Genomic DNA, 19,752 nt, shown 5'->3' on the forward strand with positions numbered 1-19,752 from the left:
TGTTTCCTAGACACCTAACCAAAGACTGTCACCCCATTGAGTTATGCATTATAAAAACCCAAAGTGAAAAATGCGGTCTAACAGTTGAACACTAGCCCCCAACATCAGGGCTATTCAAAAAGCCTAAATTAGGCTCTGAACCCAGGCTCCTTCAACTGTGGGTGAAGAGAATGAGACACTTCAGCAATTCAAAAAACTCAACTGCTGGGAGAGAAACCACTTACAGGATGCTGAATACAGGAATGTATGTGAATTTCCATTCCTCTTTGGAGTTCAGTCACTTGAATCAAGACTACAAAAGTGATATATCTGCCTAGTGAAAATGCAGACCATGAAATTATTTTTCTAAAAACAAAAACCTGCTTTCAGCAAGGTTCCTTTAAATAATATTTCCATCTTTGGCATATTTATTCAGGAGTTAGAATACAAGCTCAGGAAGTGGTGACTTTGTTAATTTCTCTTTCCAGTTCACAAAATTTAAACTCTACAACTTTCACTTCTCAGCAGCATGCCCTAATAATCCAACTGCAAAACTATCTTTGTCCAGTAGGCAACAAAAGAGTTAAGAACACAAGAGTTAAGGCTTTAGACACAAGAGAGTCAACCTCCGGGTCTACTGGGAAGGGCATTCAGTTAGGAGTCAGCTGATGTGCATTTAGCCTCTCTAAAGCATGAACTGTAACCTGTGACTTCAAGCAGAAAAGGTCATACACACATCTCGCTGGAGCTGCTTTCAGAGGAACTGCTTTGTCAACCAGAACAAACATTTTGCTTGTATTTTACAAGTTGAGAAATGCTTAGCCATGTAGTTGGCTAAGCACTGGTGCTAAACACACCATCAGGAAAGCTTTTTTGTTATTAATGTCAAAAAAGTACTGATTTAAAACTAGAAAAAATGAAAAATATTTAATATTATAAAAGAGAAGAGCTCATAGAGTTCCACTTGCTGGAAGTAAAAAACCAAACAGGATAAAATATGGGGAATAAACACCTAAATCCTATTTAAGGATGACCTGATAAAAAACAAGTTAGGGAGTATCAAATGGGGGGGGGGGAATCTAGACTTTATTGATTTATTAGTGGGAATTTAGTGATTATCTCTGAAAATGTATTTTAATATATCCCCTCAATACACAGTTTTTTATTACGTCCAATGGAACATTGTACAACAGAGGAAGAATTGTTCTATTGCTATGAAAGGGACATTTGTTTTCTCACTTAAGCTGAAAAAAAATTTCAATTCTATCTGATCGCAGGTAAAAGGAAAAATGACAATCCAAACAGAAACAACCCTGTCAAAACACAGTAATTTCCTCAACAAAATTTATATCCCAAGGTCTGAATGTTGTACACTATTGTCAGGCAGTACTTAACAGAACTTAACAGTATGCTATGCTTCCTTCAATGTATTCAAGAGTTTTCATTCCATACTCATTTCTACAGTGTATTTTACAATGTTTTAACTTTGTCATACATAGCGCAGAACTTTTGTACTTACTGCAGCATACAATTGTTTACAGTGATAAAAAGCCTTCCATCACAAAAAAAAAAAAAAAGCAGCTAATCTGATCTTAAACAAGCTGATGATATTAGCTTTCAAAGAAGGCACAACCTGCTATCCACATACTTCTGTTATCAAACTGAAAACAAAAATCTGTGTTCATTATGGCTATCAACATCTTGCCATCATCCTTTACAAAAACATGGATGAAGAGTAGTTTATTTTAAAAAAAAAGCCTTACTTTCAAACACAAGCATGCAAACCATTAAATATGGTTAAATATGCATTAACAAATACTCCAACAATGTATGAAAAGCTAAATTATGTATTTTGTATCTTATTAGAATTAAGGTAGGTTTTATTATCGAATCAGAATCCTATTTTGTCAAGTAAGAGGCCTGACTGAAGTTCTATTTGACTCTAGAATTACATTGCACTCAGGAGCAATCCCTTTAATTACATGCATGCTCTCTTACTTACACCCATCAGAGACCAAAATTTGCAACCATTGTAAGCATAATATTTGTAATGTATCCGCAGAGTCAGAGTGTAACTATTACATACAAGACTTCCATAACACAGCCTTCAGCACGATGTGACTGCATACTGGACCTTTCCAACTTCATCATATCTGACATGTATTTTATCTAACAAAGGCAGTTATCACAGAGCAGTAAATTTTCCAGCAAAAATTATGTAATCATGCTATCAAAATGAAAAGCTATGCCAAACTGCTTTTATGAATATCAAGTATATAAAGGAACCAACTGTTGCTGGGAGGAACCACTCTATCTTTCACAGCATTTTTTCTATCACATTGTCTAGAAATTTTACCAACATACCAACACTATTGTTTGCTACTATTTTTTGGCTTAGCATAATTTTCATTTCAGAATGGTTAAGAAAACTTAATGAAAGGAAAAAAAAACATTCCTGACTCCTTCAAAGCCTTACCAGATTGTTTCAGTTAAACATAGACCAGGCATATATATTAACTGGAAGTGCCTGGAGACGAAAGAAAACTTACATTTTCCTGGTATGGGCTTCAGCTCTCTCTGCCTGCAACAAGGCAACAACAGGCTTCAGCACATCAGTGCTTAAGTTTGTCGAGCACAGCCACAATAAAAACCATATTGGGTTAGTGATCACCTAGGCCCCTACTTTGGGGAGTGACATTTAGTTCCTCTCCTGTTTCCCCAGTGTTCTCCCACTATTTTCTCTAGTTCAAATGCTACTATGCTACCACTCCTGACTTCTTCATCCACTTAAAGCTTCTAATGTCATGTAAGTTATAGCAGTGACAAGAGGAGACTGTGAGACAAGGGACAGCATCCAGAGGCTGACAGCTACAGACATGGCCTGCTGCTTCAATTCCTTGCAGCATTCACTATGTACTTGGCAGCAGGACTCACTGCATACTTGTTGGAGCAGATCGTATAAGAAGAATTAGCTGCAGTAGGGATCTCAGCTCGTTGGAAACTCTTCTAGAGTCTGCAGAGAAAGGTGTATGCCAGATGCTTTCTAACTGATCTCTTTCACATTTTCTATTGGCTAGCTCTAGGGGTGTGCCCAGCTGCATGTGCGAAATGATGACTGCTTAAAATCTTCTGAGACTATTGTTATTAACTCTTTTCTAATACTTTGTTCTGAATGCCTACACTTGCAGTGAAACATCTGAAAATGGAAAAATGCCCACTTCATTCAGTGAAACACCAGACGAAGCTACCCACATAATCAGATCACTGCAGGATTTTAGCTTGTATGATGTCTCTAAACATGTAAGATCTTTTCTCTTATATACTTAAAAAAAACTTAGCCTGACATTTGCTCTTTTATATTAGTTTCAGTTTGCAAAGTTTAAAATAGTTTAATTTGAATGCAAGTACTGACAGAATCTGACAACTGTCTCTGTAATTATCTCCAGTTAGAATATTTTATTCATTAGTTCATAAAAAACTGATTAGCAGTAGAGTCTTGAAAAATCACTATCATAATGTTTAAAAATCAATTTACATTTACCTCCTCTAGGTGTGAAATGTAAACCTTTCCAAGGTCTTTTTCTACAAAAAAATATCGTGAATCAAACAAAGTGATTTAAAACAACAAGAAATGTCAATAAAAAGCATGAAATGGAGTCTAACTGCTAATTTACTTATTATCTATTTTAAGTCACATGATTGAATTATAAAAAAAAAGATTTACTGGAGATTCAAGTGTGTAACGTATTTTCATAAATGAAATAGCATGATCTCTTCATGCTTGAGGATATTAAACAAATCTTACCATCTTAGCACTGTAACTATGAATAATAGCAACGTTCCTCCACATTTGCAAAAATTAAGGGCTGATTTTAAAGTCTTTTAAAATAACTAGAGCAATATGATTAAGCCATGTAGGTTATAGCTGGAAAACAAAATATGAAATATAGGCTTTTAGAAGACATTATGGTCTTAAGTATTAGTATTTTTCCTGTGTATTCTGCTTGTACATTATACTATCAATGTGGTCATTACAGTAAAAACAAGCATGGAATTGGAAAGACATATAACTTTATGAGAGGAAATAAAAACCTCCTTGCATTGAAGCTTTTAATGTTTGGATCTAATGCAATTGAAGTGCTTATCAATTCAGGTGCATTATTATGTGTGTTGGCACAAAGGAGGAGGTACAAATATGCAGCAGAAGCGGGCAGGGGTGTAGCAGCCACAACTTTTGTTAGCTTAGACTGTTAGCGAAATATATGTCAAGTCTGCACTGCTGTGAAAAAAATGCTGAGCTGCTCTTAATCTCGGTTTAACAGGACCCTGGTCTAGTTCACTGCACGGCCTTGCAAAAGTTTATTGCACAAAGAATATACAGGGATAAAACCACACCTTTCAATTGTGGTGCAAGTTTATGCTGCTTTAAATGCTTGTGGAATTACCCTGCTAGAACTCAGTTTTGTAAGTGGTTTTAAATGAATTAAGACCGTGATGTTGCCAAGAGGGACATTCCCACCCACATAGCTTGTGCTGACAACATATTCCTGTTTCCCCTCCTCCTTGCATATGTTAGCTTAACAGCTGTTAGAGCTGATCCAGTCTCCTCTGCAGTTGCAAGAAACGTCAATGTAAATGCAAAAGGAGAGATGGAAGCATGCAGTTAGGACAGGGAGGAGGGCAGGACAGAGGAGCCTGGCGATAGAAACTTCACTTGCCTCAAGCTGAAAGAATGCAGTTTGACACTGTTAGCTTAAACAGGCTGGAGTATTTTTCATCAGGATCAGTTCCCTGATCACCCAACATTGTACAAATGCGGGCACGCACGACAAGGGGCAGCAATAATACACAGCCTGAAACCGGAAGAAGACAGGACTGCCTTCCAGAGCACCAACAGTTTAAATTGACTCACACTGTTCACTAAAGTACACTCGTAGATTGTACAAAATTGCTATTGTTAGACTGGAGCAATTCCTCCAAGAATGACAAACTACTGCCCAATAAACATTTATCAAAACATTCCTTTAACTTGACATCTCCTTGCCCCAAAATGTACTGCCTTTTCCAATAAATTAGCTATTATAATATAAAGGTAAAACCTTTTTCTTGTAAACAATGCTTTCCTATAGCCTTAAAATCAGATCAGAAACTGTTACTGCTGGAAGATAAACAACAAAAGTACTTTTAGTTACACAATGAGGATGAATATGAATAGAATATCAAACCGTAAGTTTCAGAATTTAAAACAATCACGTTACCTCTATGGTTAAAATGAAACCCTTGCTATGAGTTATTATCAAAAGGTAAAGGGTAAGAAAGTCCTTCACAATACACATTACTGATAATGGCTTGAAAGAGGAGCTTAAACAACAAAGATTGAGAACTCAGTCCAATACATACAGATTGTAGACTCCTAAATGAGGAACAGAGAGATGAAAATCCAGAACTGTAATCTAAATGAACTTTTTTCCTGCTTATAAGCAATTACACTTCTTTTAGAAGATGGGAGCAGTGCTTCTGCACATAGCCAAGACTCTCCCATGTTGAATAGCTCTGTTTTGTTTTTTTAAATCCAGAAACAAGACAATTTTTAGCATCACTCCCATTCTAATGCCATCTAGTACACATTCTCACTTTATCCCTTACACACAGGCTGGATGTGGCCCATTACTAGCAGCAGTACATCTACTTTCATGGAACACAGATGGATGTAATAGCGGTACCTTCTATATAAAACCTACTGGTTTACACACTAAGACAGGAAGAAAATCTGAATTCAGTACTCTGGCCAGAGGAGTGCAAATTCATATGATGCAGAAGGATACTTCAACTTCCCTGGCAGTGTTACTAAAATAGGACCTGTAGAGGAAAGATAAACGCCTCCTTTCCTGCTAAAGCTCCATAATTTTGTAGTAAGGAATTCAAGGTTTAGGAAAAACAGAACAAAAAAGAACATCCTTTCATAGCTTTATTGGCTCAGCACTCAGGACGGGATGTCTGAAGTTCCAATCCTACTCCAAAAGCATTAGATCTGTTCTAGTAAGCAATGATAGACATAAAATACCAAAAAACAGAGCTTCCAAAACTCCTGCATGAATGATGTATGCACTAAAATATACCATCTAATGAGTTCCTACCTTGCCCCTTTCTAGCCCTGTGAATCCTAACTCTTTGCAGCACAGTAACAACACTTTGAAAGGACATGTGGAGATTTTTCCCTCTGCAATCTTTTTCACCTCAGTAATCTTGTAACTTTTTGGTTAAGAATCTTTAAAATGTTGGGAGATAGACCAGAATTCCCTTTCTATAGTTCCCCTTAAGTAATAAAGTGAATCAGCCTTAAGTAATAAAGTGAATCTTCTCCTTAAAAAAGTGCATTCCAGAAGAGGAGTCACTAACACTTTATTCTTTCATGTACAGCTGCAGATAATAGGAAAAGTAACCATTTGGAGAGGAGCAGAAGTGAATAGAGATATCTTCCTGCTGTCCACATTCACATACAGACACTTTTCTACTTGCTAGTCTGTATATTAATTTTTAATTATATTCCTAATTCTACCCATGCAGTGGATGTGAAGTATGAGCGCATAACATGGCATTCTTGATTCCGCTTGGAGGACAAAACTATTAAAATGTAAATGTCATCGTACCTAGCTTGTTAGTGTAGAAGACCTTTATTGGATCTTGCTCTTAATCTAAATCGCTATAGTGCATTTACAGTTTTGGAATAACATAAAACAAAACCCTTTCTCCAGTTCAAGAGCAATTTTTTTTTGAGAATATTTATTAAGTAATGTATTTCAATAAGTAAATTTTAGATTTAGCCAGAGCTGAGAAAAGTCTTGAATATTGTATGTACTTAATCTCTGTACTTACTACTGGCTATGAAAATAGACTTGGGAAGAAAACTTTATCCAGAAACTTTCATGAAAATGTAAACCATGTAGTAAAATGCTCTTTGTAAAAGCAACATCAAAGAATTCTGAAACCTTTACTGCAATATTTACAGACATATATGCATAATGGTAATATCTTAGACTCTGTGCTAAGAGTTTAAGACTTACTGCATGCTTGCACCCAAGGCTATTAATCTGTACCTAGTTGTATGACCTGGAGATGCTGAACACGTTGCTGACAACCCTGTGCCTTGTCATGCTGTTAACAAAAAGAATTACCATGTCTTAACTATATTTGCCTGCTGTGCTTTCCACCCTCCAGTCAGCTCCTAAGCCTTCCATGAGCACTTCATCGATCATGTCAACCTCTGACAAGTGAGTACTTAATAAATCTGAAGCTCCATTTAACCAGTTGTTGGAAAAGAGAAAAGGGGCATCCACTTCTGCACACAGATAGTGGCAGTGAGATATTCCTTACTCTATCCTGATTTTTTGCACACTGACCTCCAGGCAATGATTCCAATGGCTGCCTGTCCTCACTCGGAGCTTTTACAAAATACAGCCCTGGCACCAAGAATCTTCCAGGACCTCTAACAGTTTCACTGCTTCCTACCCAGTTACGAGCAGAACCTGCACAGCAGGACAGAACACTGTTAATCCCACATCTGACAGGGCTCGGAGGGGGCAGGCAGGGGTGCAGGCAGGCAGGGCAGCAATGAAACAGGTTGCCCAGAGAAGTCAGGGAATCTCTGATGATGTCAGCTTAGCTAGTGAAACCCGTGATTTACCCCATCTAGTGCTAGTGACAGGCCCACTTCACATGGGAAGTTGAGTTAGATGTTCTCCAGAGGTCCACGTCAAAAAAACATCATTTCTGTGATTCAATGAGTAGCTCCAAAGGCAGCAGATTTACCTGTTTGCTATTATTTAACAACAGGATCACAGGATTTAACAGTCTGTTAATGTTCAGGGAGCTAGAATCGCAGCCATAAAAGGTAAAGAGCTATAAATATTTAAAAGAAAAGGTAAATTCTGATTAAACTCATGGCTGGTTATGTTAACAAGTGAAAGCTGCTTTTTAAAAATTGTATCTATATTTCTCAAACTCCACTGAAACTGCTGAGATTCTTCTAGACAAAATCAAGCCTCTTCTACATATCAAGGTGTCAACAAATACGTGCAAATATCCATGACTCTAATTTTGTCCAGAGAAGAGGAAATGTCTTTTCAAACTAATCCTTAAACTCACTGAAGTGTTGATGTGTATTTCACACATCTCTAGAACTAAAAACAAACAAAAAAAACCAACTTCAAACCAAAGGAATTTTTTTGGTTGTTTCTGCCTTGTATTCTTCCCATTAAGGTGAAACATGTTTTAGTTTTACTAAGAAGAAGAAAGTTTTTAATGTACACAATTTCTACTCCAGTTAAAATCTGTTTAAAGATGGACTTGTTTAGGTTTTCAAGAAGATGCTCTTACAGATAACAAGTCCAGAGAGACTGCAACAAGAAGACTGTTTCAAGAAAACACGGGAAATAATGTATTTTGTAACTGTTGTGAGAAGAATACATAAAATTTAAGAAAACTTGGAGAACACAAGACTTGCTAACACCTTGAATTATGTCCGAACAAAGAAAAATACAGTTTGGGAATTTAAGCACAGATGTGTGCTCATACTAGCTCATGAACTTACATGTTGCATTCTGAAGCTTTTTTTTATTCCTAAAATTTGACCAAAGTAGACAAAACAATATAAAGTAATTTGAAAGGCCTTTATCCTAGTATTTTCACCCACATATCTCTAAATTCAGGAGAAGTTGGGACTACTACTGAAACGGAAGCTTTCTGGATCAACTCCTCTTTCTCTTTGAACTCTGAGATGGAGAACTAACATTTGTTTCCAGTTTAGTATTCAGATCTTTGCCATCCTATGTGACATTCATATTATATTTATACCACACTGTGCCAGTATATGAAAACACTTTCAAATAATACTACAGTAACATTTCACAGCATTTTGCTAAACATGAGGTAGTAAGCCTTGCACACAATTCTAGAGGCTGACAGTTTAATAGAATGTGCGTTGCAAATAGAAGATGATACAGAAAAATTGTGGCACCAAAGCAATACACTTGGAGGCGAAGCATCACGATCTCCACAGGCACAGACCGTTACCTTATGACAATACCTCTGTAATGTCTGAAGGTAATTTCAGCAACCAGCAAACTCCAGATAAATTTTTCAGCAACTCACACACCTCCCTGACACTTTTCATCCCCAGCTCTAACTCTCTATGTATCCTGAATGCGTGAGAGTAAATTAATTAACGCCATCTCTATACTAGCAGCAAACATACCACGGTGTTTTTCATCATGGCTTTAACAGTGAATCCCTCGGAGACCTGCTGCTTTCTTTTCTTCACGTGCCCCAGTGGCTCCTGCTGCTGGGGGAACCTGTCACCTACGGGCTTGGAGGGGCTTGAGCCCTCCTTCTCCACTACCATCTCCCCACCAGCCTCCGCAACGGACAAGAAGCAAAATACAGGCTGGGAAAAAAAAATATATATCAACGGCCTGCCCTCAGTAAATTAAAAAACGCAGCAAGTCTACCCCTGTCCCCTTTCCAGCCAGGGACACCTCCCCGCCGCACACCCCCTTCCCGCGCCTTCCCTGCCCCTGACAGGGCTCCTCGCCTCTGCCTCGTCCCCCAGCCCCCTTCTGTCTCCCAGTTCGCCCTCCTCCTCCTCCTCCCAACGGCTCCCGCTCCCCTGTTCCCAGCCCTCCCCCACCACCCGCTCGTCTTGCCCCCCTCCTGCCCCCCCCGGGCCCTTTCCGACCCCGCCGGCTCCCGCCCGCCCTCACCCCCTGCGCCGCCCGCCCGGGTCTCTCAGCGGGGTCCGTTAGGGGCGGGGCTAGCACAGCGCTAGCACGCGTCCCCGGCCTCGCGCCCGTCTCTAGGCAACGCGTCAACAACCCGCCGGCGGGGGTCACGTGCGCGGAGGGGAAGCACGAGGTTCAGCAGAGAAACCCCAACGGCAACAGCCCCCCCGCCTCGCCCCCGCCCCACCCCCGTGTAGCCCACACGCCGAAAGCCGGGCGGAGATCACACCGCTCGACAGAAATTAACAGAGAAAAATTAACGGGGGCGGGAAGCGGGAGAGAAGCGGTCACGTGAGGAGAGCTGGGCGGGGCGAAGAGGCGAGAACTACGTTACCCACAGGGCCCTGCGGGCCCTCCCCCAACGCAACGCATGCGCAGTCCGCCACCGGCTGGCCCCCGCCGCTCGCGCCGGCCGGCCTGCGGGCGCGCGACGCTCGGGGCTGCAGGGGAGCGCTCGAGCGGCGGGTCCGGCCGGCAAGGGTGCGTGCGCGCGCCTCCCTTTCCCGCCCCGCCCCTCTGCTCCCCGCCACCGCCCCCGCCGCCATGATAGGTGAGTGAGCGCGTTAGGGAGGGAGCGAGCCCGGATGCTGATCCTCCCTTTCCTGCCCGACCCTCCGCTGTCGCCGCCGCCACTGCTGCATCGGCCCCGGGGGGAGGTTGTGGGTGGCGGGGACGAGCCGGCGCGGCGCCCGGTGGCTGCAGTTCCTGAGGGTTCGGGCCGGGGCAGGGGGAGCCGGCTGCGCTGTGGCCTCGCCGCCGTCGTTGCTGTGCCCTCGGTTAAAACACTTCGCGGGGCCGGGCGGAGGAGTCGGGGCCAAAATGCCGAGGGGTCAGTGCTCGCCGCCTTTGCCCCTCTGGCAGGGGGTGGCCCACCAACAGCCAACCCAGGACTTGCGACTGAGATCGTTTTAAAATAATTTTTACATTTCCGTTCAGTGTATCGATTGTAATTGCTGTTGAGCAAGATTTGCGTGATTTGTGAACATTTTTGACCCTGTATATACACACGTTATTGGTCTGGCATGGGACTTGAGGGGATCTGAAAAAGAAGGAACGTAGGCCTGATTGTGTTGTGAGTTTGACCATTTGGTCTTTGAGTTGACTTCTGTACCCTTTAATGCTGGTATGACGTGAATTGGTTGTTTCAGTTTTGGCTTTTGAGGGTTTTTTTTGGGTTTTGCTCTGTTATTTGTAAGATGAATCCATACCTGGGGAGTCCCACAAATTACAAGATCTGTTTTGTAGTCCTTGCCTCTCATTACACATTTAATCCTGCTTTAAGTTTTGTGAATTATTTAAAGTAAAAGCTATAAAATGTAGGAAATGCACTTGTACTTTAACAATTCCTGTCCTTTCTCAGGCTTGCTGTTTCATCTTCAATGTAGGTGTCACAGTTGCTGTCTGTAGAAGACCTGATCAAGTTGAAAAGCATACAGTTTATTGTCAAAATATTTATTGTTTTAAAATTAAACATCTCAAAAGTGTCCAAGAATGCTATGGGTCTTTCAACTAGACATATTTTCTTAGCAGTATTTGGGTATCAGCTTTGCAAAAGCTAAAAACAAAGTTAAAAGCAGTTATTTATATAGTGTTTTCAGTTTATATAAAGATGTATGCAAATGATCTCTTCCTAGTTGTGGGACCTTACTCAGTTTTCCTGTCATTTGGAGTGTGGGTTTTTTTTGGTTTTTTGTTTTTTGTTTTTTTTCCTTATGTAGCAGAGAATATTTTAAATTAAAGTCTTGGCTTAAGAAAAGCACATGGGGTCAGATAGTCCACTGTCTTTCATCTTGCAATATTATCTTCTCTGCTGATTTCATGTCTTGCTGTAGTATATAAAATACATGTATTTACAGAACTGCAGTGTGTGTTTGTTTTTTTTAATGCTTTAGAAAAGTGAGTGTACATAAGGGACTGCCCATGTGCTTACAGAGTTGATGCCTCTAGCCCTCATACTGAAATCTAAATGTTTACTTACTACACGTGAAGGTAACATTTATATAACTGAGGAATTATCATTTTATTTTCACCGTGGCAGCTGGAAATGTTTGTGAATATTGATTATGCAATGTACATAACAATTAGTAGCAAATTTATAAACACAGCTTTACATGAGTTTACAACCTTAAATGATTTAAGCAACAACCTGTTATTTTAGTGGGGAAAAAGTGAACCTCCCCTCACTCTGAAAATAGAATAATTTTTTTTTCAAATTGTATGATGTAGAGACCTAGTCCAGTTTCCTGCTTTCTGAAAAGTCTCCTCTGAACACTTCTGAGCTGGGAATACCATGACAAATAGGGGGAAGGAGGGGAAGGGTGAAATAATTTGTGTAATCTGTGCCCAGTTTGTTGACCATGCTCATGGTCCTTTTCTGAACTTTTTTTTTAATTATTTTTTTTTTTCCCCACATGACATTTTTAAACATATTTTGCTGAGGAAGATTTTTTTTTCCATAGAACCTATCATTCCAAAAGAGATTAGACAATTGACTGTATAACTGCCTTTTAATAGTCTTCATATGATTTACTTTCCTGCTTGTTATTGCTTTCTCCTGTCGTGTTAGTTTTTGTTGACTGAACAGAGATTGGTGGAGAAAGATTTGCTTATAAATGAATTTCTGACTGCAAACATATTATCTTAAAAAAAATTAATATTTGCTTATTTTCAATGAGAGGTTATTCCTTGAGGGAGGCCTTCAAAATGTGTAACTGTATTTATTTTCATCTGTGTGACATCTCCATTTAGAATATCATAACAGCAAGTTAATTATGTAACAGTCTATTTGTGTAGAAATTCCATGGACATATTTATCTGGAAAGTCCGTGGCAGCTGACACAGGCATGGTATTGCACTGAGTTCGTGAGTGCTTCTGGAATTGTTATTCTTTGGTATATATTTAAAAGTGTTTATCAAGGTGAATAGTAAAGGTGGCTCTTGCTTTTATAAATGCTTTTAGAAGATCATTCTGTGATGTACTTCACTTTTAAGTTGCCTCAGCAGTCCTTGTGCTTATGCCTGTATTGCTTTTTTTTAAAGTTACATTACAATTTATTTATACTACTTGCTGATGGGCTGTTCAGTTAAGGACTTGAGGAAATTTCTCTATAGAACTCTACTTAATAATGAAAAATACTTAATTATATGAGTGAAGGAGTTAGTGTTTTTCATTTTGACTAGAGAATACTACATGTATCTATTCTGGACATAAGGAAGAAATTTTTTACCGTGAGGATGGTGGAGCACTGGAACAGGTTGCCCAGAGAGGTGGCAGATGCCCCATCCCACATTCAAGGCCAGGTTGGATGGGGCTCTGAGCAACCTGATCTGGTTGGAGATGTCCCTGCTCCTTGCAGGGGGGTTGGACTAGATGACCTTTAAGGGTCCCTTCCAACCCAAAACATTCTGTGATTATATTCTGACTGATGCAAGACAGGAATCCTTGCATAAATTACTGACCATTGGGGAGCCAAATTCACGCTGCTTTCTGTATTTGTAACAGCAATGCAAGTTAAATGAGCTGAATATCCGCTGATTGAAGGATCTGTGTTGTACTTCATTGTTTTCTGTCAGCCAGTCCTGAAAGGAATTTACTGTAGATGAAAAAGTTCCTGTGGACAACTTCTATGCTACCATTTACCTTAAATTTATGATTCTTCATGTCATATTTCCAGATTTTTTTTTTTTTTTGTCAGCTTGCTTCCTCTCCCCCAGATTTTTCTGCATTCGCATTTTCTCAGTGACTTTGTTGTGATCAGTGAATGTATATGTATGTAGGTTAAGTAAAGATCTGACTCTGTATTGTGCTGAACTCTTGTTGTGTTGGGGCTGTGTAAGTGACTTCTGATCTAGCCGAATCAATCATTAAAAGGTTTTGCCACCATTTCTTTTTCCCTTGCTTTTCCCTCCCATTCTCTGCTGCCATGTGTGCATCCTGCCTTGTTCCTCTCACTGACCATATTACTAATTTGACTGTTGAACTAATTCAACTTGCTATTGTAGCAAAAAAAAATCTGTCCATTTTTGCTGGATAGCATCCTGAAAGAAGGTTCCAGTGAACAACAAAGTCAGTTCAACATAAGCAGAAAATACAGAAGGAGACAGCAAAAATGGAACAAAATCATTTTAGCAGGGTGCTTTTTGATCTATTTGTTTAGTCCTTCTTATGCATCTTCATCCTCAGTTGTTGCAGAGTGTGCTCAGCTCCTGCTGATGTTGAAAACATATCCAGAGCTGACAAAGGATTCACAGTCCTTTGGACAAAAGGCATTGTAAAGGAGAAGATTGTATTCAAATTCCTCTCTTCTTTTTCTGAGTGACAAAGAAAGATAAACTGAAAACAACTTTCGTAGCAGGGAAGATAAATTTTTGCATATGTAATGTGTAAATACAGGATCCAGTGTCAAAACATTTGGTCCAGCCTATCTGTGAGATGCGAATAACATTAAGAATTTCAAATTTGACTTATTCACAGACACAATTAGGAAAAGGCCTATGCTAACAAAATATGGAAATTAAAAATTATTTTGTAATGCATAACAGCAAATGCTACAGCTTAAGAGTACCTGCCAAAGTAATGTATGTGTATTTTGTAGATACATTGGAAGCTGAAGGTGTTACTGGATTCTGTTTTGATAACATTGTGTTAAGAGGTGGAATAGCTTTCTTAATTGGAAACACATCTATCTCCATTTACTGAAGTAAATTATTGGGACTGCCATAAGCTGTATCATGGAACTGTCAGCTGTGTAAGGGGTCAGGCCACAGAAGCAAACAATACTGAGAATGGTGCAGGTTTTTCAAGTTACTATGTTTAGTAACTTTAGTAATTTTTTACTCTCTCAAAAGTAAAACCACTAGTGGAAACTTTCTTACTTTGTTAAACAGGATTATGTAAAAAGATACAATTCATTCTTTTTAGCTAATTTTATTATTTAATGTTTTTTTTTTTTTATGCACTGTACTTAAGTATTGGTGGGCTGAAAATCAACTTCTAACACAAAATATAGCCAATGATGTATGAAGTTTTCCACTAAAAGAAGGACAAATGGAAATGTTAGAAATGTACAGCTATATACCCAGAATTCGCACGACGCCCCCACAAAGGTTGGAGATAATTAGCAGGCAAGGTTTAATTATATACAATTGGCAATTATTTCACAATATGTGATTTCTCCCTTCTGAACTACAGTGTGTGGCATCTTGTAAATGTTTGCATTTTATGAGGACTTCATAATCATTAAGTTACTAAATTTTAGTATGGTAAATTATAGTCTTTAAAATCTGTATTTTAACAATTTTTTGGTTTCTAAATGTTGTACCTTAGGCCTTGCCCAGTCCCTTTGTATTTTGATCAGTGCAAAAGGAGTGGAAAGATGGATGACCTTGCAAAATAAGGATAAAAATCCTTTGCTACCCTCTTGTTTTTTTTATTCTGAGGGTGTGCAAGATGGAAAAAGAATTAGTTCATTGCTGTGCACTTTTTGAGGCAGACTGAGTCTGCCTGATTGTATGAAACCAGCTTTTAAGCAGTAACTTGTAGGTTTCATCACTCTTCTCAATAAGCGTCTTCATGTCTATGTTAGTATTGTTAGTGTTTGACCCAGGAAAAAATTGTAGCACCAAAGTTGTTCTTTGAGCCATATGAAAATAATTGTCAGAATTTTGCCACATTATGACAAAAATCTCTGTTAAAATGAGGCAAGAAGAATCATTTAAGTTCTCTCGCCATTAGTCAGATATTAAATTTGAGTTCAGCAATCTTAAGGGTGGAAACTAATGAACAATTAATCGTGAGACTGGCTTTTATTTCATGCCCTTGAGAAACTTGAACAGTGATAGCTGGTGTTTGTGCTGGTAAATATGCATCTCTTCTGAAGAAGGCAGGCTGATTACTGAATTGTCATGAGTTCAGCCAAAAGATTTCAGTAAATAACTTGTCACAATTATGGTGCATTAGGTATGTGGTAGCTTCATGTAGGACACTTCAGTGATGGTTTTTTTTGTTTGTTTGTTTGTTTTTAATGGTGGCTACATGTGTATCATGAGTAAGCCACAAAATCTTCAGCAATTCCTTCTAAATATATCACAATGTTTTCCAAAAGAAGTGGCATTGTAAATTACATGCTTCAGAGACTTTAACCATGTTAACTATTTTCCTGTTTTATCATCTCCAAGCATTTAGAGTAAATTTTTACAGCAAGAGCTCTGTCTTTGACTTTGGAACCATTTGAGGCTGGCTGCAGAAATTAATACCTAACAATGCTAACAATCTCAATGGAGGAGAATTTTTAAACTCTGGCTCTAGAACTATTTTAAAGCTTTATCCTCTCTGATGACCTCTGAAATTGTGATATTATATGCTGTTATTTTCTTCTCCATTTATCTTTGGAGGGGAGAGAAAAATGATGCTGACGCACATATCTAAAGCGAATGATGGGCCATTGCCCATTAAACATCTCCAAAATAAATTACCTGGATCCCGTATACAATTTTTAACCCACACCTCTCAGCTTTATTCTAGTTAAGATTGTTGAGGAAGACTGATTTTCTATACTCAGCTGGTTTGAGCTAAGTTAAAATAATGAAAGGAAGCTGGTTATCAAATGAATGTTCTCAAGGAGTGCTTTGCCATTAACATCTTCCCTTTTTCACCCTGATTTTGGAAATTTGTATGTGTCAAAAGTTCTTCTGCTGCGTATTATTTGTCCTTGTAGCATAGAACTTTTTGTAAGAAAACAAAAATATTCTTACTTGTTTTCTTGTTTTCCTTGCATTTGGAAATTCTTTTGACATTCTATTATGATTTGAGGTCACAGTTTGTCTTTGCTCCAGGCTCTAAGCCTAAACCTTCTACTGAGAGTGTACTCAATCCTGACATGAGTATATGAAAGAAAAGCATTTAGAAGTTGATGTGATTTATTGTGCAAGAGTTTCAGAAACTACTAAAGATGAATGAAGATACTAATTGAGGAAAGAACTTGCCATTCCATGGCAGTTTAAAGGACAGCAAGGTTGTACTATATTAATGTGTAGGAAATGAAAGCACAGCTTTTTAGAGAGCAGTTGCCATCAAAAGGTGTTTGTTGTGCTGTGTTATTTGTGAAGATGATATGAACAATACATTTGTTATCATTGTTCACTTTAGTTTGTGAAAGCTTATTCATGCCTGAAGTTTTTTTTGCATACTATATAAAGCAATAGGCTTACATACTAAGCTTGCTTATGATGACATAGATGAGCACTGAAGCAAAATTATTTACATTTGTACATTGTTTATTTTATATAAAAACTGGGAAAAAAAAGGCAAACTTGTCTTTCCAAAGCAAGGTATGCTTCATTTTGTTTTCTGGGTTTGTTTACCCGGTGTGCAGTATGCCAACCTTACACACAGAGCAGAGGTATTTATTTAATTCATTTCTGCACAGAGATGGGTCCTGGTGTAAATCCACAAAGCTAGAACACCTGGTTACAATAGCATTACATATTTATACAATTCAGAATAACAGTTCTGCCTTTTGGTCACATCTACTTAACTACAATTGGTTAGTTCTTTTCCTATGTTAGTTTAAAGATAGAGTACTTCTTAAATTTACTTGGCGTGCTCAGTGAGTAGGGAGTCTTTCTCTGAGGAGGGGGTGCTTTTAGCATTAGAGGTGTGGTTTTCATATCATAGTGAGAGAGCTCACTTTGAGGACACTAATTAGTGGAATTTTGTTGACCGTTCACAGCCTTTATCAATGTTATGCACCTGCAAGGATATACATCCCCTTAGTTTAATAAATGTTTTCGTGCTCCGGATCCCTCCTTATCTGTTTGGGCCTCTTCAGTTGGTCTGCTCTGCTTGAGGCTATCTTGGTGTTTTTTTTGTTCTGGCAGATGTATGGCATCATCCTGCTCTTTCAGGACCATGTCTGCTGTCTTACTCTTTCCTTATCTTGGTTCTCCCTTTCCCTTGCAGATCCTTGTTAACTTCGTGTTCCTTTTACAACCATCCAGCTTTCGGCACCTTCTGGGGCAAGATGTTTCTTTTTTTATCAGTCTCTCAGTTTCTCTTCATGGGTATAGTTGTTTGCAAGGTATGCATTGTTTATACAAATTAACTTAGCTTACCCAAGTAAGATTCTGTTTCACAAAATATTCATTGTCCTTGCATAACGGAAAATTTCATAAACTCATTCATGTAAATTTCATTTAAAAATCATTCATGGATATCAATGACCAATATGAGTGGTGTTTTATTAAAAATGTAAGCTTCCTGCATGGTGGCATAGTTTCGTTAGTTCCTTTTCTTTGTTTTTCCACTATTTCCCTATTGTTTATCCTGCTGTTTTCTCTATATTTTGTTTAACATTTCTAAATGTTTTGCTCAGTGGTGAATTTCCCCTCTTAGTTCATTGATTCTTTTTTTTTTTTTTTTTTTTTTCTTCTTCTAGGAAATTTAGACAATAGAACTGTCTTCTGTCAGATCTAATATATCAGATTTAATAACTTTCAGTGTATAGAGCTAAGAATATTTAGTTAACTTCAAAAGAGTGTGAATCACAAGAAACTATAATATCTGGGCTTTTCAAGACTATTGTGTGAGCTATTTCTCTAACACATCCTTTGCATCAGTGGAAGCATTAACACTCATTGAATTTTTCCCTTCAAAATTCAAGGAACAGTGTTCAGCTACTTTCTGTCTTAGGGATTTTCTGTGTGTTTTTATCCTTTTTAAAATATGCCAATCTTGTAATTTTCTGGCAATGTGTTTTGAGGTAATGGAAAAAGTATTTTCCGTTTTCTTCATTGGTGTTAAATGGGATAGTGGATAATGAAAATGAGTGGTTCATGAACATCGTATTACATCTCTGGCATATGGTTCTCCTTTCAATTTTTTTTTCTCGTTTTTTTTTTTGATGAGCTGAAATATTTTTGGTACATTTATGTTTGCGTTTCTTCCCTTTTCTGATACAGTGTCCTCTGTGGAATGCTCTCAGTGGAAACATATGTTCAGTACTTCAAAGTAATTACAATATTACTAAAAGCTTTATAATCAGATTACTGAAACTGAATGTTGAAAAAAAATGATTTTCCTTTATCCAGTCATATCAATTTCATTCCAGTCTGCTCTCTGGCTGATTGAAGAAACTTGGCAGGACAGAGTCAAAGACTGTTTAGAATGTCTAAGTCTAGTATAGACCAGTTCCTGAAGAAGAGTCTTAGAGCAGTTTTTTAGTTTGAGATAGAAAGATTAAAAAATAAAAAAATATATATAGCCCACTTTACTCATAATATTTTAGTTGTAGGTACCTCTGCTTGGCAAACTGGATGGGGATAACTGAAGCAGGAGCTTGTCTCTGTGTGATAATTAACCCTCTTTCTAAGGAGTAATAGGCTCAGTATGTGTCTAAGCTGCTTTCTTTACAACATATTGCCTTTATTACCTTTTTTTCTTCCTATAAGAATAAACTTCTTGTTGTGACCAAATGGTTGTAGCCTATGTTGAAAATGTTGTTTGCCAGGAACAGTTTTCAGGGTCTACAATCTAAGATATTGATTAAAAATATATAATTAAAAAAGGGAAAATAAACTTTTCATTTTGGTCTAGCACAGTTAGGCACAAGACTTCAAAAATCGTTGGTCAGATTTACAAGAAGATGTCAAGAACAGGAACTATACCTGATCTCCTTTATCTTTTGTAGCTCATCTGGAAAATATGAGGTCTTTAAAGAACACGAGATGTCATAATGATTTTGAATGAAAAGGCTGTGTCTGTTGAGGTCTTACCAGGCCCTGGGTGTAGCAGTCTGTTGACATGCTATGTATTTTTTTCCTCAAGCTATGTAAACCTACAGGCTGACCTTTGGGATATAGACATCGACTATCTTAGTCACCTTACATAATTTTAAGGTATTTCATTGATACTAACTCTGCTGCTGTATGAGATCTAGCTTTAGCCTGGTGTGTGCTTTATCGAAGCAGATGGAGTTCTGACGCAGACAAATTATAAAAT

General features: G+C 38.4%; 2 protein-coding genes across 6 annotated transcripts in view; one reads left to right on the plus strand and one right to left on the minus strand.

Moving 5' to 3' along the window:
• The window catches only part of PACRG (parkin coregulated), a 235,543-nt gene extending 225,361 nt beyond the window's left edge, over positions 1–10,182 (minus strand). For 4 of the 5 annotated variants that reach the window (XM_086743755.1, XM_086743756.1, XM_086743752.1 and 1 more), the window contains exons 1-2: positions 9,738–9,867; positions 9,233–9,421 (exon numbers count right to left, since the gene is read on the minus strand). In XM_086743755.1, coding sequence (XP_086599881.1) covers positions 9,233–9,379 — 147 coding nt within the window. In that variant the 5' untranslated portion in view covers positions 9,380–9,421; positions 9,738–9,867. Of the gene's footprint in view, positions 1–9,232; positions 9,422–9,737; positions 9,868–10,089 lie in introns of those variants that run through there. The other variant, XM_086743753.1, reaches the window with a different exon arrangement.
• Positions 10,183–10,187: 5 nt separating this feature from the next.
• The window catches only part of PRKN (parkin RBR E3 ubiquitin protein ligase), a 766,947-nt gene continuing 757,382 nt past the window's right edge, over positions 10,188–19,752 (plus strand). Inside the window, exon 1 of the mRNA XM_086743743.1 lies at positions 10,188–10,305. Within this exon, the coding sequence (XP_086599869.1) occupies positions 10,299–10,305 (7 nt within the window). The 5' untranslated portion in view covers positions 10,188–10,298. The remainder of the gene's footprint in view (positions 10,306–19,752) is intronic.

This window comes from Chlamydotis macqueenii, chromosome 3, assembly GCF_036417535.1.
Source record: "Chlamydotis macqueenii isolate bChlMac1 chromosome 3, bChlMac1.mat, whole genome shotgun sequence".
Classification (NCBI taxonomy): domain Eukaryota; kingdom Metazoa; phylum Chordata; class Aves; order Otidiformes; family Otididae; genus Chlamydotis; species Chlamydotis macqueenii.